The 24,275-nt window shown below is 57.3% G+C and overlaps 2 protein-coding genes across 5 annotated transcripts in view; one reads left to right on the forward strand and one right to left on the reverse strand.

Annotated features, from left to right (window-relative positions):
• KCNG2 (potassium voltage-gated channel modifier subfamily G member 2) overlaps nucleotides 1-17,790 on the forward strand; it is a 75,415-nt gene extending 57,625 nt beyond the window's left edge. For both annotated transcript variants that reach the window (XM_081252252.1, XM_081252253.1), the window contains one exon: nucleotides 16,073-17,790. In XM_081252252.1, the coding sequence (XP_081108378.1) occupies nucleotides 16,073-16,873 (801 nt within the window). In that variant the 3' untranslated portion in view covers nucleotides 16,874-17,790. The remainder of the gene's footprint in view (nucleotides 1-16,072) is intronic.
• Nucleotides 17,791-20,061: 2,271 nt separating this feature from the next.
• The window catches only part of SLC66A2 (solute carrier family 66 member 2), a 48,785-nt gene continuing 44,571 nt past the window's right edge, over nucleotides 20,062-24,275 (reverse strand). For 2 of the 3 annotated variants that reach the window (XM_081252468.1, XM_081252467.1), the window contains one exon: nucleotides 20,062-21,795. In XM_081252468.1, the coding sequence (XP_081108594.1) occupies nucleotides 21,588-21,795 (208 nt within the window). In that variant the 3' untranslated portion in view covers nucleotides 20,062-21,587. The remainder of the gene's footprint in view (nucleotides 21,796-24,275) is intronic. The other variant, XM_081252469.1, reaches the window with a different exon arrangement.

Genomic DNA, 24,275 nt, shown 5'->3' on the forward strand with positions numbered 1-24,275 from the left:
TTTCTTCTTTTGTGTTTCCCACTTAGAGAATTTCCTTTAGCATTTGTTGTAGAGCTAGTTTGGTGGTGCCGAATTCTCTTAGCTTTTGCTTGTCTGTAAAGCTTTTGATTTCTCCATTGAATCTGAATGAGATCCTTGCTGGGTAGAGTAATCTTGGTCGTAGTTTCTTCCCTTTCATCACTTTAAATATATCGTGCTAGTCCCTCTGGCTTGTAGAGTTTCTGCTGAGAAATCAGCTGTTAACCTTATGGGAGTTCCCTTGTATGTTATTTGTTGTTTTTCCCTTGTTGCTTTCAATAATTTCTCTTTGTCTTTAATTTTTGTCAATTTGATTACTATGTGTCTTGGCGTGTTTCTCCTTGGGTTTATCCTGCCTGGGACTCTGCACTTCCTGGACTTGGGTGGCTATTTCCTTTCCCATATTAGGGAAGTTTTCGACTGTAATCTCTTCAAATATTTTCTTGGGTCCTTTCTCTCTCTCTTCTCCTTCTGGGACCCCTGTAATGCGAATGTTTTTGCATTTAATGTTGTCCCAGAGGTCTCTTAGGCTGTCTTCACTTGTTTTCATTTTTTTTTCTTTATTCTGTTCTGCAGCAGTGAATTCCACCATTCTGTCTTCCGGGTCACTTACCTGTTCTTCTGCCTCAGTTATTCTGCTATTGATTCCTTCTGGTGTAGTTTTCATTTCAGTTATTGTATTGTTCTTCTCTGTTTGTTTGTTCTTTAATTCTTCTAGGTCTTTGTTAAACGTTTTTTGTATCTTCTTGATCTTTGCCTCCATTCTTTTTCCGAGGTCCTGGATCATCTTCACTATCATTATTCTGAATTCTTTTTCTGGAAGGTTGCCTATCTCCACTTCATTTAGGTGTTTTTCTGGGGTTTTATCTTGTTCCTTCATCTGGTGCATGGTCCTCTGTCTTTTCATTTTGTCTATCTTTCTGTGAATGTGGTTTTTTTTCCACAGGCTGCAGGGTTGTAGTTCTTCTTGCTTCTGCTGTCTGCCCTCTGGTGGATGAGGCTTTCTAAGAGCCTTGTGCAAGTTTCCTGATGGGAGGGATTGGTGGTGGGTAGAGCTGGGTGTTGCTCTGGTGGGCAGAGCTCAGGAAAACTTTAATCTGCTTGACTGCTGATGGGTGGGGCTGGGTTCCCTCCCTGTTGGTTGTTTGGCCTGAGGCAACCCAACACTTGAACCTACCTGGGCTCTTTGGTGGGGCTAATGACAGACTCTGGGAGGGCTCACACCAAGGAGTACTTTCCAGAACTTCTGCTGCCAGTGTCCTTGTCCCCACGGTGAGCCACAGCCACCCCCCGCCTCTGCAGGAGACCTTCCAACACTAGCAGGTAGTTCTGGTTCAGTCTCCTATGGGGTCACTGCTCCTTCCCCCTGGGTCCTGATGTGCACGCTACTTTGTGTGTGGCCTCCAAGAGTAGAGTTACTGTTTGCCCCAGTGCCGTCGAAGTCCTGCATCAAATCCCACTAGCTTTCAAAGTCTGATTCTCTGGGAATTCCTCTTCCTGTTGCCGGGCCCCCAGGTTGGGAAGCCTGACGTGGGGCTCAGAGCCTTCACTCCAGTGGGTGGACTTCTGTGGTATAAGTGTTCTCCAGTTTGTGAGTCACCCACCCAGTGGTTATGGGATTTGATTTTATTGTGATTGTGCCCCTCCTACCATCTCATTACGGCTTCTCCTTTGTCTTTGGATGTGGGGTATCTTTTTTGGTGAGTTCCAGTGTCTTCTTGTCGGTGATTGTTCAGCACTTAGTTGTGATTCCGGTGCTCTTGCAAGAGGGAGTGAGCGCATGTCCTTTTCCTCCGCCATCTTGAACCAATGCCCGGTTTGTTTTCTTTTCTCCCATATTTACTGTGAGAACCTCATCGAGCTCCTGGTGGTAAATCTCACAATATTGAGGGCCTCCCCTGACAGGGTCCCCTGGAGCTTATAACTCTCAGACGTGTTCACACTGAGCCTCCAGCAATTGACAAATCACAGTTCAGGTTTTCCTACCTGGCACTGGTTCCCATGGCAGCTTCAAGTCTCTGCCCCGGGAAGCTGGACTCCCTGCGTTCACCCATCTGTCTCTCCAGTCTTGGGGGCAGTGATTTGCCCTGTGAGCTCACCTCTCTTACGGACCCAAGAAGAGTTGCTGACTTTTCAGTCTGTTCAGCTTTTCAGTTGTTGTTTGGAGGAAGCAGCGACTGCCAGGCTCTTGACGTGCAGAACTGGAAGCTGGTCCCAAGGTTCTCTCTGTCATAATCTAGCCAAGGCCTTTGGTTCACCTTCTCTGTCACCAAAAGAGGCAAAACTGGGTGTTGGTTAAGTTCTCAGACTTAAACGCAGACCAGGGCTCCCGCCCCAGCTCTTGTGACCCACTGCTGAAGACCCGACAATGCTTCCATGTCCTTTCAGAGCCAAAGTTTCCTCGTCTGTGAAATGCAGATACTTCAGAGCTGCTGAGGTTAAATTGAATAATGCTTGGAAACTGCTGTGGACGGTGCTTTGCACACAGAATTAAGTGACAGCTTTTTACCCTTTTGCAAACAAGATGCTAAAGCCCGTGCGGGCTACGGGGTGGGCGGCGGCGGCGAGGCCGCGTCCAGGCACTGACGCTCCTTCTCCAGACACTGGTTTCTGTCAACGACGCAGCGGGAGTTGTCGCTCACAGTGGGAGCAGAGGGGGAGCCAGGCCGAAGGGGCGGCTGGGGAACCAGACGACCGGCCCCCGCGCGGCTGTCAGCAGGCATCTCATCACCCTCGGGTTGTGACCCGGGCCCGTGGCAGGGGCCTCCGTCTCCCCAGCCGGTGTGGAGACCGCGGGGCAGGGCAACCAGGAAGCCGCTGTGCCAGGAAACAGCCCTCTGGTCGCCTCCCCACCCTTCCTCCTGGTGCCACCGGGGGTCCCCATGCCATCCCCGCACCCCAAGTCTGCACTGACCCCCTCTGGCCTCCAGGGGAGAGACTGGCCACTGCCCTCGGCTTCAATTGAGGAGGCCTGAGTCCTGGTCCCCCGACACAGCCACCTCGATTGGGCCCTCGGACAGCCCCTCGCTCCAGGACAGGGCAGGGAGAGAAGCGGACAGAGAAGAAAGTGGTGGAGCCCAGCGGGCCTCCCTGAGCCCGTCCCCACCCAGCCCGTCCCCACGGAGGCCCGTCCCTGGGCCCAGGCGGGGAGGACGGGCGTCACCTTGTGTTGCAGTCAGTGCCAGAGGACCCCGTGCCCCCCTCCTCCACGGCAGCCGGTGTCGGGGCGGCTGTGAGAACATTGAACGTGCCTGGAAATGAGTGGGGATCAAGGGTCTCTCCCAGTGTACGCGAGGCCATGGCCTCAGCACTTCCCTCGCGGGGTTGAGGTATCTTGCTTTTTATAAGCTGCACGTTTAAGGCAGCAAAATTCATCCAGCACCAGCCAGTTTGCGGGAACAGACCTGAGCATTCAGGTGATTTTAGGCTCGCTTGAGCCTGAAATATTAAGTATAACATGAAGGAATGTTTTTAACGAGAAGACGTTAGCTATTGTAACTCAGCAGACTGGCTGTTCCAGGATGAGGAGCTTGTGCTGTTGATTTCACCCCAAGTTCTAATTTATCAACGCCCATAAGATCTTTGGTGAGTGAGGGTCAGAGTTACTGCAGTGGGTCGGCTTGGTTTGTGAAATCCCCACGTTGGCAGCTCCTGGGGAAGCGGGCTGTGCCCCAAGGAGCAAGGTCTCAGCGGAGACGGGGGGATTGGGAGAGCTACTGTTTTCTGATATGACCTGGCAATGAGCATCTTGAGAAATAAACCCTGCTCTCCTGTGAGAATGGCGGCCATGTGGGCTCAGTTGGGTGCAGAGCTGGGAGAAAACAGCCACCAAACCGCAGATCCTGTCCTGGATGCGGTCAGCCAGGCCCCTCGCCCGCCCAGCGTGCCTGCCAGACGGCCTGTCCCTCTGCTTCCCACCAGCCTGAAGCGTACCCACTCTTCAGAGCGTTTTCCTGGTTGTCAGCGTGATGCTCCTTCTTTACGGAAGCGTGGCAGGTACAGAGCCGTGCACAGAACAAAGTGAAGATAAAATGAGAGGTACTTGCTGAAGCCTGAGTGCATTTCAGTGCCCCTGCTCCCGAAGCCTCTTCGTGAAATTGTAAAGGTGGTGCAGTAGCCGCTTGGTTCCTGTAACAGTAACGTCAGAGCAGTCCCGTTATTTGGTAATTTGAAGCGTTCCCTCCCTGCAGCTCTTGTTTCCAGCCCTTCCTGTCACGTGTGCTAATGGATCTTCCACCACTCGGCCACTCTGCTCATTAGGTCCTCGGCTGTACCCATCGGGCGGCGGGGCCGTGAGCCCACGCCCCGAATGCTGCCCCAAGGGGGCCTTGCGATGCCTTCGTGGGCTGCAGTCCCTGGACCCTGGGCCCGGCCAGTGCTGGGCGACCTGATAACAATTGGCCTGGCTCTTAAAAAAAAAAGCCATTTTCTGGCTTTCTAAATTCGCATTCGCTCACTAGCAGGCTTTTCGCATCTCCACCTCCATCTATACTTGCGACGATTTCCATCTTCATCCACCTGCCTGGGGTTGTTCGTTCTTGATTCGGTGTGTGCGCTGCGGACGTTCCCCCAGTGTGATGACACACATCTGCTGCCCCCCTCCTGAGCAAGAGGGGCTGCCAGCCTCCAGCCGGGGCCCCCTGCTGCGCACGCCCCCGCTCAACCTTCCCTGCTCGCCTGACCCTCCGTCCTCTGCCCCAAGGATGTCCGTGCAGTGTTGGCACGGCCCTGGGTCCTACAGAAAACCTTGGCTGGTCCTGCGGGTCCACAGCGCTGCCGCTGCTGAGGTGGCCATGATGGGCAGGGCCCTTGCCCCTGGCCCCGTGCATTTGTGCCTTTGGCTGCCAGATGGATGTGCTGAGGTCGGCAGAGAAGGGCTGCTTTCCCGGGAAAAATCACCTCCTGCTGAAGCCAGTCAGAAAGTGCGCGGAAGCCAGGGCACGAGGGCCCTTCTGGTCCGCACCGGGAGCCGCCTCCTGCCCGGGTCACGGGAGCTGGAAAGCGTTGCAGGGACAGCGCCCTGTGCGTAGCCTCTCTGCCCCTCTCGGAGGGGCCGCGACTGAACCCAGCAGCCAGGAGGGTGCGATCAAGCCGCTGCCGCCAAGGGCTCTAAGGGGGATTTGCACAACTGTGCGTCAGGGGCACCGCACAGACGGGTGGGACCAAGCCCGGCACAGGACAGAGAGGAGGAAGCACACCTGCTTCCCTGGAAAGAGCACACCCACCACTGCGGGAGGGCTTCCCTAGGAACAAGGACTAAGATTGGTGAACAGACGAAGAGCAGTGCCTGCCCACTTCGTGCCGCTGCCTGTGACTAGATGGAGTTCAGGTTCGTGGCTGGGAACTGCTCTCCCCTGAGATGGACGCCCTCTTCACTAATTCATGGGCGGTGTCGCTGTCTGCGATCATCTTGTTCGTCTGTGTCTGTCTGCGGCTCACGTGGGTCGCTCCCGCGAGGATGGCGGGGCCCTGGGGCCAGGATGCCCAGTGCTTACACTCAGCGAGCTGGTTGAAAGGATGAGTGAACATCCTGTTGCTCAGACGTGCTCGCAGCTGTGAGCACCGAGCGGTCTCAGTCCTCAGGCTTCCGAGTGTGAAGATGCTGGTGGCTGCGGGTCTGTCTGGTTCCTGAACCCCTCCAGCATCTGGGCCGGCACATCGTTCCCAGGAGGGACCACAAGATGCCGGTGGGTCCAACGGGGAGACAGGCGCATTCCAGCCAGGCAGAGGGTGGAGTACGTCGTAACCAAGGTGTCTTCATTTCTTTCCGTGTGACCCCACAAAACTGGTTCGTGGGCTGTTGCCAGGAAAGTGAATTGGCAGTTCTGCTTCAGTGCAGACGATTTGAAATTAGTACGTTCGTTATTTCTGTGTAAATGACTGTTTGATCTTTTTAACCATTTGTTCTCTTAAGTGGATTTAATATTCCTTCTCCTAATTATCCATTTGTACTACAAGAGCCTGTTACCATAGGGAACCGGAAAAAATAAACCTCAGTTCAGCTCAAACTATTATAAATTTGGAGTTGGTGAAATGAGTTCATAAGTATTTTCCTTAAGGTACTTATGGGCGGCAAAAAGGAGATCCGCAGACAAAGCTGTTAATGAGTGACTAGTTAGGACAAACCCTTTACCCTTTCAAGTGTCCAGTCTGTGACAGGGTGGCTTCGTGACCCTGCTGATGCCCCAGCTTCAGACGACAGCTTGGCTTGGCTGTTTTGCCAGACACAAGGTCCGCGATGGATGGAGGGAGGGATGAGAATCTGTCCAGAGCACACACAGGCAGCAAAGGGACGTGAGCATTTTAAGAGTCTCATTACACCCTAGATAAACACAGGGAGAACCTGCAAGCCTCGGGGTCTTTGGTGGAATGCTCCCTGGGGTCGGATCCCTCAGGCCGGGGCGACAGGCGTTCAGGCTGAGCTCAGCGCTGCCCTCACAGTTACGAGTCGGCCCGGCTCCTGTTCCTCTCCGCGTCCTCACGCCTGGGTTTATCTACAAAGAGGGATGGCACACGGTCTAAGGGTCAGCAGGCTCCTTAGCAGGACGAATGCTGCTGAATCTTTGATGCTCTGAAATGAGAACGAAGCAGGGGCTGGAGGTGCAGCCAGGCCTCTGCTGCCCCCCCGCTGGCCACCCCTCAGCCTCTGCTACTGAAGAAACCCGGCCGGCTGTTTATTTTCACTAGGAAATCAAAGCAGGGTCGGTGTCGAGTGAGGACCGGGCCGTGGGGGCCGCACCTTCCGAGAACAGTTCCAAAACCACTTGGTGTCCAGAAGCCCCTGGTGTGGAGCCAGCCTGACCTGTCCCCTGTGCTCCCACTGTCCCGACGGTGCTGCTTCCGGCCGCCTGCTCCCCCAGGAGCCCTGAGCCCGGGAGCAGGTTTGGGGTGCAGCCATGTAGGGTATGGGAGAGCCTGCCATGACCGACCTCAGCCACCCCGCACCCCGCCGCAGGCACCTGGACGACCCTCCTCTGGAGGCGCTTTCTCCCGACGGGGGCGAGTCCCACCTGCCGGCATCGGGACCTCGACGCGGCCGCCGCCCCAGCTTTTCACCTGCGAAGCCCGGCGGCCAACGGGCCCGTGGTGCAGGCAGCTTCCACATGGTGCCTCGGCCTTCGGAGGAGGAGAGGCCTGTTGGGAAAGGAAGCCCACGGGAAAGACGGGCGAAGGTGGAGCTTGAAGGAAACAGGAGACCCCAAGGGGCCTCACCGGTACCTGTGGAGGCCCGAGGGGAAGGGCCGCGTCCACAGAGCCAGCGGGGGTGAGAGCGGCCCTGAGATGTAATCGCAGCGCCTGGTTGGAAGGGTTGGCGCTCGTCTAGGGGGCGCTGAGAGACGACGTGGGGAGGTGGGGGGAGGGGAGGAGTCGGGGGTCGAGCCAGGAGGGCAGCCATCACCGGGAGGGGATCATGAGGAGCAGACCGAGAGGAGGACACGGGGACCCCGAGTCTCTGGGACGCGAGGGCCCGGGTCCTGGGTTGACCAGCCCCGAGAAGACACCCGAGAACTTCCGCAAGAGAGGGAATCGTGATGGGTGAACAGTCCCCACGGCGCTGGACCTCGGGGGAGGGAGCTTGGGGCAGACCTCAGGGTGGCCCTCAGATGACCTCGAGGAGGAACTCTGGGCGGCCTCAGGGTGGCAGGCTCGGGAGGCCCAGCTGGCCATGTTCGGGTTCCGACCTCTGCCAGCTACACGGTCCCTTTGGTTGGAAATGCATTGACTGAGATGTAAGCACTTCTCCGTGTCAGTGTTAAGCTTCACCAGCAGCACTGAAAGCTTGGACATCATGGGGCAGCCCCTTCAGACTTCCGAGTGGAAATGGACTTCCTGCCCATCGCCTACATCGGGCCAGAGCAGTCAAGCATGGAGGTAGAGTAAGGACTCTCCAGACATGCAAAGGCTCAAAGATGTAGCCGCCGGGTACCTCCTCTCAGGGGGGTGCCAGAGGACGCGCTTGGGCAGAAAAATGGAGTAAACTGAAGAGGAGACACCTTGTATCAAGGTGGACGGAGAGCCCCAAACAGAGAGGAGCTGAGAGCCGCTGCGGACCGCAGTGCACAGCAAGAGGGCAGAGGCCCCTGCAAGGGGAGGCAGGCCTTGGAAAGGAAACAGAACCGTCTGGTGTGTTTTCAATGTGGAGAAAATACCATGATTTACAGCAAGCTAAGCAACTTTAGAACAGGGCCATAAAACTTGAGGAAAAAAACAAAACATTTTACAGCGTAGCCCAACCTGGCTCAGCAGTGAAGCGTCTCCACCTTATCTTAGTAGCTACAGATTTTACCTCAAAGCATGTGACACCACTGTTTCTAGAGGAAAGGGATCATGGATGTGGTGGGGATGGTGTCAGAGAACCGAATCCTCAGCTACACAAAGTCATAGAAATGTATACAGTTAATACATCAATAAATAGTCAGGTAAGCACATTATTTAAAAGTATGGAAGTAACTATCAGAAGGAATAACTGAAAACTGTTGCCCCTGGGAGATGAGTCGTGGTAGGAATACTGTTTTTTCCTTTATAAGTCTATATTTTTTGTTTCATAAAACAAAAATATTAAAAACATGTTCAGTCACCAAAACTCATTCAAGAACGAGTAGATAACCTTGCTGATGACAGAAATTTAATTCATCGTTTAAAACCTTCCAAAAAGAAAACTCCAGTCCCAGATGGTTTCACTGGTGAATTCTACCAAAAGTTTAAGGAAGAAATGATACCAGTTCTGCACAAGCTCTTCCAGAAAATAGAACCCTTCCAGTATTATCCTGGCACCAAACCAGACAAAGACACCACAGGAAAGAAAAAAAAAAACACAGACCAGTGTCTCCCATGAACATAGATGCAAAACTCCAACAAAATGCTAATAAATCAAGTACGGCAATGTATACAAAGGGGAACACATCATGACTAAGTGGAATTTTTCAGGAAAGCAAGCCTGGTTCAACTTTTGAAAATCAATCAATGTAATTCACAATATTAACACAGCAAAGAAGAAAAACCGTCTGGTCATCTCAATAGACGTGGAGAAAGTGTTTGACAAAATTCAGTATCCATTCACAATTAAAACAAAAACATTCAATTCTAGAAATAGAGGGAATTTCTTTAACCTGCTGGAGAACACCTATTTAAAAAAACCTACAGCTGATGACATATGTAATGATGAAAGATAAATGACAGTGCTTTCTCCCTGCCATTGGGAATAAAGCCTATTTAGTCAGCATCGTTCTAGAAGTCCTACCCTGTGCAATGAAGCAAGAAAAAGAAAGACAAGTATACGATGGGAAAGGAAGCAATAAAACTATGAACACACAAAAAATTCCCAAGAAATCCACAAAAAAGCTTGTAGAATGATTGAGTGCAGTTACACGGGGTCAGCACCCCCCCTATGTATTTATCCAAGAGAAACGGAAGTGTGTCTCCACGAAAGCCCCCCAGCTGCTTGCATCAGCCCCAGACTGGAAAGCAGCGCCATGCACACCCACGGGTGCAGGGGTAACCGGCACATCCGTGCAGCAAGCCGCCGGCAATAGAGAGCAAAGCAGCATGAGTCTCAGGACACGACGTGGGAAAAGCAGACTCAAAAGTCTACACGCCGTGTCAGTCCGTTTATGAGGCGTTCTGGAAAAGGCAGAGGGATCCGTGGTTGCCAGGTTGGGGTGTGGGGACGGCCTGGCTGTAAAGAGGCGGCGCGGGGGCCTCGGGGTTGGCAGCGGTGGCTCCGCGGCTCCGCCCCTGGCCGCACCGGAGTGCGTGTCCGTCCAGGAAAGCCCGCGGGCACGTGTCTGGCGGTCCCTGAGAACCGGGCTTTCCAGGTCGAAGGGTACGCACCCTGTGAAGGCTTTTCAGACGTATCTGTGAGACGTTCGTACCGATTCATACTCTGCCCGGTGTTCTGGGCCCCTCTCGATCCTTGGCCTGGGGCAGTGGCCCCCGTGACCCTGGCCTGGTGGGGAAGCGGGTGAATTACGGAGCTCCTGAGGGGAACAGCTCAGCAATTTCTGATAAACCTGAAAATGTTCTTGTCCACCAGCCAGAGGCTGCCACAGCCCTGGAGGGACACTAGAAGTTCCGTTCGGTTGGTTTTTCGGTGACAGTGGCTAATAGCGTCCACGTAAGGTTTGCAGTCTGGCACGGAATCTGATGTGTGGCCTCGAGATTTCTGGATGTGCAGGGACATGGACAGTGTGGCCACACAGCCCGCTGCCCTGCGTCCACGTCTGTGGTCCGCTCAGACTCGACGCCGCGGTGACATAGCTGCTTCCTTGGGGGCAGCTGGCCTTTGGTTCTTGAGCCACAAGTAATTGAAGGATGCCCAGTGCCTCTTCCAGAAGCACAACAAACTGAAGGAGGGGGAGGGGCCCAGTGCCCAGGGCAGCGCCTGCCGGAGCATCACGCACAGACTCTCAGGCTGGTGCCGAGATCCCGTCCCGGGGGAGGGGGCGCGGTGTCCTGCGGCCTTTCCCCGGAAGGGAAGTCTCCCGTGGGACCAGACAGGACCCAGGGCCCTGGGGGAGGTGGCGGTGCCTCACGAGAGCCCTGGCGGAGCCCACGAGGGGCACCAGTGCAGGCTGTGCGGGGGGAGCTGCAGCCTGGGGAGAAGGCCCCGCCTCCAGTGCTGGGGGCCCTGCCCACCCTCATCCAGCTGCCACCTCAGCCCCACAGCTGTGCTTCTGGCCTCCTGCCCTAGAGGACGACCAGGCCACCCCAGGGCTCCGCAGCTGCCGAGGCCAGTCCCGGGCCACCCGCACCTCCCTGTCCCTTCTCCCCCCCTCCTCAGGAACCCCCTTGCCTGTGGGGGACCCTGCCTCCCACCCCCAGCCTGGCTCTTGCACCCCCAGTGAGAACCCCCTGCACCTGGTCCCGGTGAGTGGCGGGCCTGTGATGGTCGCGCGTGGTCCAGCCTGCGGAGCCCAGGGGTTCCTTACGGCAGATGCTGCGTCCTCAGCTCCCCGCACCCACGGGTGGCCGGAGGTGGAGGGGCCGAGAGGGGGTCAGGGCTCCAGTGTGGTAGCGGCCCAGCCAGAGAAAGGGGCTCTGGGTCCTGGGATTCCCTTCGCTGCTCCTGTGTTTCCTCTGCGGAGCCAAAAGGTGCTTGTGATTCTGAATGGGGAGCCCTTTTCCTGGGCTCTGGGGGTCGCTGGTCCATTTGAGTGGCTCTGGCACATTCCAGGCCGTCTTCCTGGGGTCAGAGGTGGCCCTGCAGTTCTCACGGGAACACCCCCGGAGGACGCGAAGGGTGGTGTGGAGGTGAGACGGTCCCACCCACTGAGACCAGACACAGAGGTCCCCCACCGCCCGCGACCGTCCCAGGGTGTAGGGCCCACCTTCTCTCCCTCCGGAAATGACCGCTCCGGAGTCTCCGTGTCCCCCCCAAGCCCCCGAGACCCGAGCCCTCCCCTCCCGCCCCGACAGCTGGGGGGGCGGCAGCCGTCAGCAGACGCCCCGTACGGCCCCGATTGTCAGCCCCCGGGGCAGCAGAGGGCACACAGAGCAGACGACGGGGCCCCAGCCTCGAGCCGGGCAGGCGGGGTGTGGAAGGTCCCCTCGGCTCGGGCAGGGGCGGCATCGCCCCGCGGCCGGCGCACAGCAGCCGGTGCGGGGCAGCCACGGCCTAATTACCGGCGTCAGTGAAAGTGCAGGCAGTGGGGCCTTCAGAAGTGGGTGAACCAGCGGAACATAGATTTACCGCTGACCCAGTTTTGGACAAAGAGGCCAGATGTGTCAAACTGTGATGAATCACTGTCATTTTCGGGACTACAAGGTCCAGAAATAGCTGCCTCCAGTGAGCCTCCTGGCTGGTCCTTAAGGGGGCGAGCGGAGCCGCTTGCAGTGTGCCTCTTCCCGGACCCTCCGGGTGGCACGGGTCTGGCTCCAGGCCGGTGCACTGGGGTCGCTCCTCCAGCACGGGGGTGGCGGGCGGACCGGGGCCTTTGTCCCTCCCCCCACCAGCACACGTGGCCGCAGCCCACCTGAAGGGGGGCCAGCGGCTGCACTTGGCCCAGGGATGATGGGGGACCCGGAGCCCAAGGTCGGCCCGGACGATGGGGCATCGTCGGGGGTGCTCCTGGGGCGGTGGGTCACGGGACCCCCAAGCACCCCTTGGGCTGAGGTCATCAGAGTCCTGAGCAGGTGAGGTAGGTACGACCCGGGGCTCCAGCCTCCCCTCCCGCTCACCGGCCAGAGGGTCCCCTTCCCCCACCCAGGGTTTCCAACCTGTCAGTCCGCGTGGCCCCAGCTGTGTCTTCCTGCCTAAATCCAGTTTTCCTGGAGCTGCTGTGTCCTAAGGCCCCAGGCCCAGCGGGACGCCCCTGCTGGCTCCCGTCCTGGGCCCGTGCCAGGGCGTCAGAGGCCCAGGGCATCAGCGCCACCTGGGAGGTGCTGTAACCTCTCAGAGCCTGACAAGGGTGTGCCCCAGGCTCACCCTCGGGGCTTGGAGCGCCCCCCCACCCCAGCTGCTCGGGAGCGGACTCGGCTTTTCCACCTGTGCGCCCCACGGAGTGGGTCCGAGACCCAGATGGGGTGGGAGCCCTTCATCCAGCTGGAGCCGCCATCACCTCTGTTTGAGGATGGACCTACCCAGTGACATTCAGGGGTTTATCCTAAAGCTGTGACCTTCCCCGGGGCCCACCCTCGTGTCCGGGGCCATGCGGGGAAGTAAGCACATGGCCGGTTTTTCCAGGCACACGACCAGGAGGGCGACTGATGCAGAGGCCAAGGCGCTGGGCTCAGACAGCTCATTAGTGAGAACGCCAGGCTCCGCTCGATACACGTAAATCGCCCTGGGCACTGGGCGGCTGGCTCAGAAAGTGCAAATCGGAGAGGTCTGCGGGAGTCGGGGCGCCCCAGCTTCCCCGTTGACAAGTTGGTGTCCGGCTTGGGGAGCAGCCCTGCGGGGTCCTGCTCACCTCTGCGTCCTCAGGGCACCGAGGCCAGCGCTGCACATGTCTTCTGAACCACGACCTGCTCCCTGTTGGGACCACCGGGCGGGTCCTCACCTCCAGTCTGCGTGGCGATGGAAGCTCACCACTTCTTGCTGGGCGGGGACTCAGAGGGACGTGAGCCAGGTGGGGGCAGTGCCAGGCCCCGGGTCCCCTCACGCCCGGGGGGAGCCGCGCCTTGTTGTTTGCTCTTTCATTCTGGCCATGCTGGTGGGTGTGAAGTGGGACCTTCGAGTGGGTTTGATCTGCAGTTCCCTGATGATTAATGGTGTTCAGCCCCGTTTCATGCGCTTCTTGGCCACTTGTGTATCTTCTTTAGAGAAAGATCTATTCAGATCCCTTGCCCATTTTTTAAATTGGGTTGTCTTTTTTATGGTTGAGTTGCAGGAATTCTTTCTATATTCTAGATACAAGTCCCTATCGTATGTGATTTGTAAACATACCCTCCCGTTCTGCGGATTGTCTTTAAAGACCTCGTCTCCAGAAAGTCACCTTCTGAGGTACTAACAGTCAGGGCTTGAACAGAAGGATTTTGAAGAGGAGCAGTTCAGGCCATGACAGTGTCCTTTGAAGCGATTACGTTTTAAATTTAATTAAGTTTAATTCATCTGTTTTACCTTGTTTGCTCCTGCTTTTGGTATCACATCTAAGAAGACTCTGAGATCACTGGTTTTCAGCCTGAAGACCTTCCTTTAGAGTTTTTGTAAGGCAGCTCTCAGTTTTGTTTATCTGGGCAAGTCTTTATGTCACCCCATTTTTTAATGACAGCGTTGCTGGATGTAGGATTCTCGGGTGTCTTCGGAGCACTTTGAACACATTGCCCACTGCTTTCTGCTGAGACGTAGGCGTAATCTCACCAGAGTGAGCTCTCAGGTGACCTATCGCTGTCTCTGCTGCTTCCAAGCTTTCCTCCTTGTCTTTGGAGGTCAGCATTTTTCCTGTGATGTCTTTTCCCTGCTGGAGCTCAGGGAGCTTCCTGGGTGTGTAAGGTCCTTGTTTTTCAATAGATTTGGAAGTTTTCAGCCACGGTTTCTCAAACACTCTTCTCCTCCTCTCCTCTCCCCCTCCTGCTGGTACCTGGATTCCTTGGTTCCAGCACGATCCTTGCGTCCCTCTGTTCTCAGCCTGCGTAATCGTCACCAACTGATCTTCAAGTTCACCAAACCCTTTTTCTCTGACAGTTCACATCCACTGCTGAGCTCCTACAGTGAATTTTTTGTTATTGTACTTTTCAACTTCAAAATTTCCACTTGGTTCTTTTTAAATGTTTCTTTATTGACGTTCTCCATCTGATGCAACGGATGGTCATCATACCTTCCACTACTTTTGTGTGTGTGTGTGTGTGTGTGTGCGGTACGCGGGCCTCTCACTGTTGTGGCCTCTCCCGTTGCGGAGCACAGGCTCCGGATGCGCAGGCTCAGTGGCCATGGCTCACGGGCCCAGCTGCTCTGCGGCATGTGGGATCCTCCCGGACCGGGGCATGAACCCGTGTCCCCTGCATTGGCAGGCATACTCTCAACCACTGCGCCACCAGGGAAGCCCTCCACTATTTCTTTAATCAAGTTCTCCTTAGTTCTGTGAATGTATTTATAATGGCAATTTTGAAACTTTTTGTTAAATCTGACGTTGCGTCCCTCTCATAGGCAGTTTTTGTTGCCTGATTTCCTTTCTGATGTATGGGTCATACTTCACTGTTTCTTTGCCTGTCCTATAATTTTTTATTGAAAACTAGACATTTTAGACAATACAATTTAGGAACACTGGATATTGCCTTCCCCTGCCCCCCAGTTCAGGGCACGTTACTGTCATTTGCTTGTTTAGTGATTGGTTGGATTATTTTAGTGAAGTCTGTTCCTGCCCTGCCCCCTGCCACACACACACACACACACGCACACGCACAGGTGTTCAGCCCTTGGCGCTGCTCCTCTCAGAGGCCCAGTCACCCTGGGAGGACACTGGTTTTGGTAGCACTTGGGTCTCTTTCCTGGACCGAACTTTGAAAGTCCTCTAATTGCTGGCTGATTGCTCTATTGTTTTCAACGGCCCTTGGGCATAAATTCCTCTAGAAACCAATCCAGCCACATTGTGGCTCTTAGGATGGAAGAGGTTCTGAGGTCAGTGCTGCTATTTGTTCTGAGCCCAGGAGGACTCCTCCGTGTACCCCATTCTCTCCTGCAGACTGGCCGCCCCGCAGCCTGGGCTGGGTCTGCATTAGGTCCCCAAACGTCCTCTTGTGTCCCTTCCCTGCAGCCTCTACCACTCCTGAGAGCACCCTTGGGTTTGAACTTCACCACTTTCTGTTGCAAATGAAGTCAGTTCCTCTGGGAGGTGATCAGGGGCATCTCTCTTACAGTCTGCGTCTCCCCTACACAACACCTCTGTGCCAGGGCTCTGGGCCTGGGGGTGGGGCAGTGGCAAGCTCCTTCCTTGGTGACTCCCATTCTCTGAGCTGAGTGCCCTGCAGAGAGACGGGGAGCCAGCGGGCCGAGGTCCTCTCTGTCGTCTCTCCTGCCATGGAACCACCCTCACAAGCTGGGGCGAGGGCTCAGGGGGTCCCGGCGTTCTCAAGGTACAGCCTCCATTCCACTGCAGGAGTGGGGGCTGTATGCGAGTAGGTGCCCCTTTTCCCAGCCACACTCCCCGGGGACTCAGCCCACGGGGACAGGGAGCCCCGTGTTCGTGGCTGCAGCCTCTGGACTGGAGCCCCCTCCCCGCTGAGCTGGGACGCCGGGGGAGTCTCGGTTCAAATACCAAAGACTCTCCTTTTTAAACCAATTTCCACAGATTTTCTTGAATACATTTTTCATTTTCTCTTGTCCTTAGGAGTGTTTCCAGAGGCTTTAAATGGTTGTTTTTTAACGATTTTCTCTGGTTTTGCTGGGGAGCTGGTCAGCTGAGCTCTGATTGCTCTCCTGTGGGAAGCCAAGCTCCCAGTCAATTTTTGTGTTGTTGGTTTTTTGTTTTTTTTTTTTTTACAGGAATTGGGCTTTTTTGGTTTGCAACCCTTGCCCTTGCAGTGGCACATGTGCACGGGTGGGCGTCAGGAGGACGGGCAGCCCGGGAGGGACGGGCCCCCCTGCCCCCAACACGTGTCCCCGTCTCCCCCCACCCAGGGCGAGTGCTCCCCCAAGTGCCGCGGCCTGTTCGTGCTGGAGACGGTGTGCGTGGCCTGGTTCTCCTTCGAGTTCCTGCTGCGCTCGCTGCAGGCCGAGAGCAAGTGCGCCTTCCTGCGGACACCGCTCAACATCATCGACATCCTGGCCATCCTGCCCTTCTACGTGTCGCTGCTCGTGGGCCTGGCGGCGCAGCCGGGCGCGGGCGGCAACAAGCTGCTGGAGCGCGCGGGGCTGGCGCTGCGGCTGTTGCGCGCGCTGCGCGTGCTCTACGTGATGCGCCTGGCGCGCCACTCGCTGGGTCTGCGCTCGCTCGGCCTGACCGTGCGCCGCTGCGCGCGCGAGTTCGGGCTGCTCCTGCTCTTCCTCTGTGTGGCCATGGCCCTCTTTGCGCCCCTCGTGCACCTGGCCGAGCGCGAGCTGGGCGCGCGCCGCGACTTCTCCAGCGTGCCGGCCAGCTACTGGTGGGCCGTCATCTCCATGACCACCGTGGGCTACGGCGACATGGTGCCGCGCAGCCTCCCCGGGCAGGTGGTGGCGCTGAGCAGCATCCTCAGCGGCATCCTGCTCATGGCCTTCCCGGTCACCTCCATCTTCCACACCTTCTCGCGCTCCTACTCAGAGCTCAAGCAGCAGCAGCAGCGCGCCGCCAGCCCCGAGCCCGCCCTGCGCGAGGACAGCACGCACTCCGCCTCTGCCTGCGCCTCTGCCGCGGAGGACGACGGCTCGCAGGGCCCCGACGGTGCCGGCCCGGCCGGGGACTCCATGGCCGGGCTGTGGGCATCCGCGGGGCCGCCCTGACCCGGAGGGGACGCGGCACCGGCGAAGAGGCTGCTCCCCCGGAGCTCCAGGACCAGAACCGCATTCTCACCTCCCGCTGCGCACGGAGGGACAGGGACGACTTTGGGGGCCCGACTCCCTTTGCCGTGCATGTTGCTCGCCCCGCACAGCCCAGAACTCGGCCCGGGGCTGACCCCGGCCTGAATCGGGGGTCACAGCCACCCTGTGCTTTGAGTAAAGAGTTGAACTCCAAGGAGCGTCACCAGCCTGTTCTCCGCTTTCCTTTTGTCTCTGGATTTTGGACTCCATGATGGCCAGCCAAAAGTAAATTCAACAATCCCAGAAGCTCCAAGCCTGCAGCAGATGCCAGAGGGCCACACTCGTCCCCAGGCCTCACCTTGACCTTCCCCTGCTCGTCACTGGTGGGGCGCAGTGGGGCTGGGAGAGGGCACAGCCCCTTCCTGCGCCCGCCGTGTCACCCACAGTGGGCCATGCCCGTCAGAGGGCGTCTCCCCATCACATCTGCAGAAGCCCACGTCGCTGCCAAGCGATAGGGACAGAGGTGTGACACTGATGCTCACAGCACCCCAGTTCCTTCGGGGAGGGGTGTCCCAGCCCTGACCTCTGACCTCCCTTCCCTGGCACGAGCTCCGTGGGGATCTTCCGGGATCCGTCCTCACCTGTTCGCCCCTGGACACGCCTGGCCAATCTGAAGGCCTGCACGTCAGCCGGCCCCGCCCTCCCCTCGGGCGCCCCGGCCCCGCCCTGGGTGATTGAGCTGCTGCTCTGGAGCCAGAGGAACCCGGTGCTGACATATCGCTTCGCACCAGCACAGCTGCTGGTCTGGGAAGAAACCGCTGCCTCCTGCGGGGCGGGGAGGAACCGAACCCTCCAAGGGTTCGGTCATCGGTGGAGTGACCCAAGGCAGCCGTCCTTTGTCCTCCCCCCCCTCGCTGCAGTGGCTCTGAGGGCACCCAGGCGCCCTGCCAGACCAGAGGCCACCTCGGGTCACGGGATGGGGTGCCCGTCGGCCGTCCTACTGGGAACCGCGGGTGTGTGGGGAGGGGCGGAGTACACCCACTGCCCACCACGCGGGCAGAGCGCCAGCCGCTGGCTTGTCTGTTCCATCTCCCCACCGCCACCCCGACCCCCCCCACCCCACGGTCCCTCTGTCTGCGCTCTGGCAGGCTCCACTTGCTGTGGCCTCGGTTGCCCATCTGGGTTGGGGGCCGGGAACTGGCCAGGTCCCCGCCGGCCTGCTCCCTCATGCACGCCAAGGAAACCCAGGCTGGAGACACCGCTGTGGAACAGCTCTGCGCCTCCTGCAAGACGTGGTGTTGCCATCGCTGCCTCCCTGGCCACCTGCTGAAAACGCTCAAAAGCACGGCAGGAGGGAGGACAGGAGACTGAGTCTGCGAATGCAGCCGTCTCAGCCCCCCTAGTGCTGTGCAGAGAGGGATGGTCAGTTCCCACCGACTCACGGCTCGCTGACGCGGGGGCACCGGGTTTTGATTGCTCTGGCCACCAAACCAGTGGGTAGGCTGAGTGGGCCAGGCACACTCCTGTGCACCTGAGTTTCCCCACCGGTAAAACCAGAGTGATCCCGAAGAACCCTCTGGCTCCACAGCCCCAAGATGCGGGATCCTGGTCCCCACCCGATCTCTCTGGGTGACCCCAGAACATCTGTAAAGCGTTTAAGGGGGTGACTTGTGTCTGTGACATTCCAGGAACCAGCCAACACTCCCCTTCCCCTCGGGGCTGCTTTCTGCACAGGCTGTGCATCCTCCCTTGGGGCCCCCTCCCCCACCCCCATCTGACCCGCGTGTGCTACTCAGACTGAACGGGGCAGCTCCAGGGCCAAACACGCTCCACTGTCAATGATGAGGGTCGGAAACCCCCATATTTGCTTCCAAAATAGCCCCAATTCCTGCACCCCTTATCTTCGGGGAGAATGCGTCCCCCCCCACATACAGTTTCTTCTTGGCCAGCTGGATACCAGGGCTGGGGTGGCGAGGGCGGCTCGAGAGCTGTGGGCAGGGTGCCGGCACCGTTTGCAGCTCTTGGTCTGCTCAGAGCTTTCAGAAGCTCAAGTGGATGAGAGGAACTTTCTCGCGCACCCCAGGAGCTGGAGCAGCAGCACCATTTTGTTCCCATTTCCGAACTGCTGTCCGTGTTGAGAGGAAGAGGTATAAAAATAAACAGGACATGTAGGGTTTGCGGGAAAAAGTGACCTTCATGTATTTGTTTCACGAGAAGCCCCACTTCTCGTGGGGCTGTTAAAACCGTCCGCCCTTTCCCCGGTGCGTGGCTGCGCCCCGAGCGCGGGGTTCCGAGCTCTCCTGGCCGCGCAGCAGCTGGGCCTGTGAAGCAGCTCCCTCTGCTGTGTCTGCCGGGCGGCTCCAGGGCTCGCTCCTCAGAGGACACAGGAGGCTGTTCAGTGCCGTTTCTTGGCTCGTTAGTGAAGTCCCCAGAAGGCAGCTTCATGTATGTTTTTGTTTTTTTAGTAGTTGAACTTCTACGGCATTAATTTTTTAATTAAAATAGTTATTTTCAATTAACACATTATCAGAAGGAAAACAGAATCTACCCCCAGAGCAGGACCCCTGTCCTGTGTGATTCAGTACATGGGCTCCAGGGTCCACACCGAGGCTCCCTGCTGCCTGGGGCGGCCACACCGGATGTCACCACCTTTGATCAGCTCACTCAGACTCTCCGAGGCCAGCGCTACAGGCTGGGGTGACTCACTGAAAAAACTTAAAATATATCACTTCCTTGTATTTCGACTTTTGTTGATTTTTTTGGTCTTGCTCTCAGCATACATACTCTCCGTGGAAAAAAAAAACTGCTCGGTACAAAGGGATCCAACCCTACTTGCTATACAGAATTACCGGTTTTCCTTGAAACACTTCTTTTGGCCTTTAAAGGAGACACTCCGCAACCTTTTGAGGCATCCCGTTGTTAAGGGAACTGTGTGAACTGGCAGAGACCAGGGCGCCACCACCTCCCCCCGCCTGGCCCTGCTGGCACAGGGCGGTCACTGTCCCCGGGGGCCTGAGGGAGCAGCCCCGGTCTCACAGGGGCCAGAACTGTCCCCCAAGGAGGAGACGCTGGCTCAGCCTTTCCCTGGGGTCCCCTGAGGTGAACGAGGATGAGACCGGTCCTTTACTCTGCCCTGGACCCCCCACTCCGACTCCACTCACAAGGCCACACTGGATCCGCGAGCAGTTTATTGCATTAAAGCTACCCGGACAGAATCACCAGTGCTCCCACACAAGGCATGTAGGTCACCCCTGCAACTGGTAATGTTTTAATTTGGAGGCAATGACTGCTACAGACATCTCCTTTCATTTTTAAAAAATAAACGTTTTCAAAGCATCTTGCAGGCCAGAGAACTAAGCAGAATCCTCAAACATTCAGGAGTTTTTGAGGAAAACTCAGGAGGAGGAAACGGCTCCGCACGCCTTCCACTGGCCACGGCAGATGCTGCAGCTTTGGCACCAGCCCCAGGACCGTGGACATTACAGAGCCACCCCTCTGCCTGGGGGAAGGGAGAGCGCCTGCGGGAGCCGTGTGGAAGCATCTAAACACTTGCCCTGCAGGGCCCGGAGTTGGAGCAGGGCCGCTGGGCACGGCTGAGATGCTCGTGTAAACCGAAGGGGACCAATGTCAGACCGGCAGCCCCACCACCACCACCAGGCACAGCGGATGCGGAGGGCTGCACAGGAAGAGGCGGGCGGCAGGGATGCCCTGCACAGCATGGGGGACACCTGCCTTGCTGTCCCCTGCCCTGACCCGCAGGCATCTCCAGGCCTGGAAGACAGACACATAAGGCCGTATCTGCAAGCACACGATTCCCAGAGGAAAGGGATGACTGTGCGGTAGCCCTCTGTGGGGATGGGCAGTGGGTCTGCCCGGCCCCAGGCCCGGGCCCTCGCCCTTCCCAGGCAGCCCCGGGGGCTGCTGCACCTGCCATGCCCCAGCACCCACAGAGAACCCAGGCCCCGCTCCTAACACCCCGGGACTCACACTGGCCGGAGCCTGGCTGGAGACGGTGGGTCCACAGCAGCCTGCCCAGGAGGGGCCAGCAGAGCAGCAAGGCCACTGGGGGCCCTGGAAAGGTACCTACCTAGGGTTTCACAACCAGAGCCCTGTGATGCTTTGGTACCTCATCCCACCGTGTCCCGGACCCGACCCTGCCGTGAGTCACCCCCAGCCAGTCTGAGGCTGCGGGCTCCGTGGGCTGGGACCTGGGCTCTCCTGCTGCCGTTTGTCACTCCTGCCCCCGTCTCGCCCATCTTGGGGCTCCCCAGCCCAGCTGCAGGCCCCCTCAGCCCCATCAGCCATGTCAAGGCCACGGGGGCTGAGATGTGGAGGTTTCCTGAGGTCCTCGGTCCTGCAGGGCCCAGGGTGGCCTCCTCCTGGTATGTGAACATGACCCAGGCTCCAGCCAGCAGTATTTTGAGCCAAAGTGGGAGAGGCCTGCTTTTCTGTCACCTTGAGAACAGCAGGCGCCCAGCCTGGGGGGAAAACCTGCTCACACAAGTCCTGGATAACAGAGCACAGTGTCGGCACCCAGGCCCCCATCACCCCCCGAGAGCCACAGAAGCTGAGCAAGATCCCAATGGGTGGGACCCTGTCTTGGGGCCGCAGCACCCACCTGCCCCACTCGGGGAGGACAGGTGGCCGGGCCGGAGCCCACGGCCCGTGGTCCTGCATCCTCACCCTCCCAGCTGCCTCAGAGGGCCTTGGCGCTGGCGGGGTGCGCCGCGTGGGCGGCCGGCTTTAGAGGGCGGCGGGTGAACACATAGGCCTGCCCCAGGATGGCCAGGTCCACCAGCACCTGCAGCAGCCCGCACACTGAGAACTGCAGGGGCGCGCCGTTCAGCAGGAAGTAGGCCGTCTTGAAGGTGTCACCACTCGTCCACATGAGGACCATCTTGATGCTGTGGAGACATAAACGGTGGTCAGGGGTCACAGACCATGGATCAGGGGTCACAACCCCGGGGTCGGGGGACATAATCCAGGGGCCAGGGGACATAGCCCAGGGGTCAGGGGACATGCCAGGCCTCGGCCCACCCTCCCATCCCTCCTGTCCTGTCCATGAAGCCACCGCGTGCATGGCCGCAGAGACAGGAAGGCCCTTCGGCAGGAGCAGCCTCAGCTCTCCGGAGCAGGGGAGGGGCCGGCACAGGGGCCGAGCCCACACGGCCTCACAAACGTCCCGTCCTTCCTGGCTGCAGGCACATCAGGTGTGTGTCCCTCGGGTGACATGCTGTGGCCTCAGACGGGAGAGGGAAGACCGCCACCTCCTCACACCACGTTCCACAGGCTGACCCTGCAGCACGAGAACTGGCCTGGGAGGGGCAGCCCTCTGCCTCACACACCTGCACCCAGGGGTGCTGAGCAGGAAACCAGAGGCTGCCGGGGGAAGCAGGGTGATGCGGGCTTCTCCCGGGAATCCCCCCCGCCGGCCAGGCCCCTCACTCAAAAGACAGCCTGAGGGCGATTCCAATCCTGGTCATCGGTGCCACTCCCAAAGTCTCAGATTGGTCCGTGTGGCACAGAGTGGCCCCGTGTCATCTATCGCTCACGTCTGCACACACCTCTCCACACACAGCATCTAACATCTGGCTTGCCAGGTAACGGGCATCAGCACCATCATGTTTTCCTGCATAAAGTGTTTAAATCAGACCCACTTCCACAGCAGGCGCACACTACATGGCTCACTAAACCAGACCACGGTTTGAGGCGGGGGGCTGCCTGTCACGGGGAGGAGGTGAGGACCCTCAGGGACAGGATGACACCAGGCTGGGAGCCATCTGTGCCACAGGCAGGATGGCCCCGGGCGGTTCACCCCAGAGCTGGGAGGCCTCCGACCCCAGGTCAGCTCTTATCAGTAAAACCAGGCAAGGGGCCCATGGCCCAGTGCAGGGATGTCCATGTCCCCTCCTCTGCCCACCGGAGTGTCAGCCCGACCGTGCAGAACCGGGACAGGAAGTGAACAGCTCGCCTGACCTGCACCCACAGCGTCTGGAGGCTTCCATGATCCTTAATCAGGAGAATGACTCAGGGCTCGGGGAGGCCCAGAAGGCTGGTTCCCGTCGACCCTGCAGCCGGCCCACCTGTCTGAACAGCCCAGTGCGTCTCACTTGGCTTGTTGTGTTGACTCACATGGCGTTTAAAGACTTTTGTTTTTAATTAGCTGACAACTAACTCTGCATTTAAAAACCCAGGTTATTATATATCATCAGTCCTTTTTCTCTGGCTTTCAACATTTATTTGACTTTGGTTTTTAGCAGTTTGTGATGTAATGCATGTTTGGGACTTGCTGAATATCTTAAATCTGTACGTTGATCTTGCATCAAATTTGGGAAGTCTTCAGCCATTATTTCTCCAGCATTCTTTTCTGCACCACTCTTCCCCTCTCCTGTGGTCTCAGGTGACACGAATGTTAGATTTCATGGTGCTGTCCCTGAGTCTATTCTCTTTTTTTCCCTCGATTTTTTTTCTGTTGTTCAGAATGGATGACTTTTATTGATCTTCAAGTTCATTAATTCGTCCTCTGTCATCACCATTCTACTACTGAACTACTGAAGTGTCGTTTTTATTTAGCTACTGTATTTTTCAATTTAAAAATTTCTAGTTGGCTTTTCTTATAGCTTTTATTTCTCTCCTGAGATGGTCTATCTTTGCATTGATTTAAAGAGTGTCTGCTGTTGCTCTTTAGAGCATAGTTATACTAGTGCCTTTAAAATCTGATAATTCCGGTATCTGTGTCACCTTAGTTGACTGTTTTTCGATTCTTTGTTGTCTGTTGATTGTCTTTTGAGAACTGCTGAGATTTTCCTACTCTTCCTGGTGAGTAATTTTGGTTTATATCCTAGACGTTTTTAACATTACGTAAGGAGACTCCGTCCTGCTTCAATCCTGTGGAGAATGTCGTTTTTTATGTTCTACCAGGGAACCGACATGGTTAAGTTCAAGCTGCAAGGTCTGGCTGGTTTTCAGGGGCTACGGCTCAATTTCAGTTCAGTTTTCAAAACCACTGCGGCGCTATTTGTATCTGCACCGTGTGGGCAGCCCTCGGTGGCCAGGCTGGGACTTGGGTGGTGGTCTGCCCCGCGGGTCCTGGAGGAGGGCCCTTCCTGCTCCTCAGACCAGGCAGAGCGGCTTCTCTCGGAGCTTTCTACCCAGCACATCGCTCTGGACTTGGGGCTGTGCTGGAGTCCAGGCTGGCAGATGTGAAAAAACAAAACGTCTCATGTCATTCACACGTCCTCCCGCGATCCGTCTGCTCCAGCACCCAGAGCTGCTCCATCCGTCCTGTCCAAATCTGTAGCTGCACCCAAGGGGAAAGACGGGCCCTTCACGGAAACGGTCTGAGACTCGTAGCATCCCACCGCTGGCCACCCTGTGCCCCGTC

This window comes from Mesoplodon bidens, assembly GCF_964165515.1.
Source record: "Mesoplodon bidens genome assembly, chromosome: 13".
In the NCBI taxonomy this organism is placed as follows: domain Eukaryota; kingdom Metazoa; phylum Chordata; class Mammalia; order Artiodactyla; family Ziphiidae; genus Mesoplodon; species Mesoplodon bidens.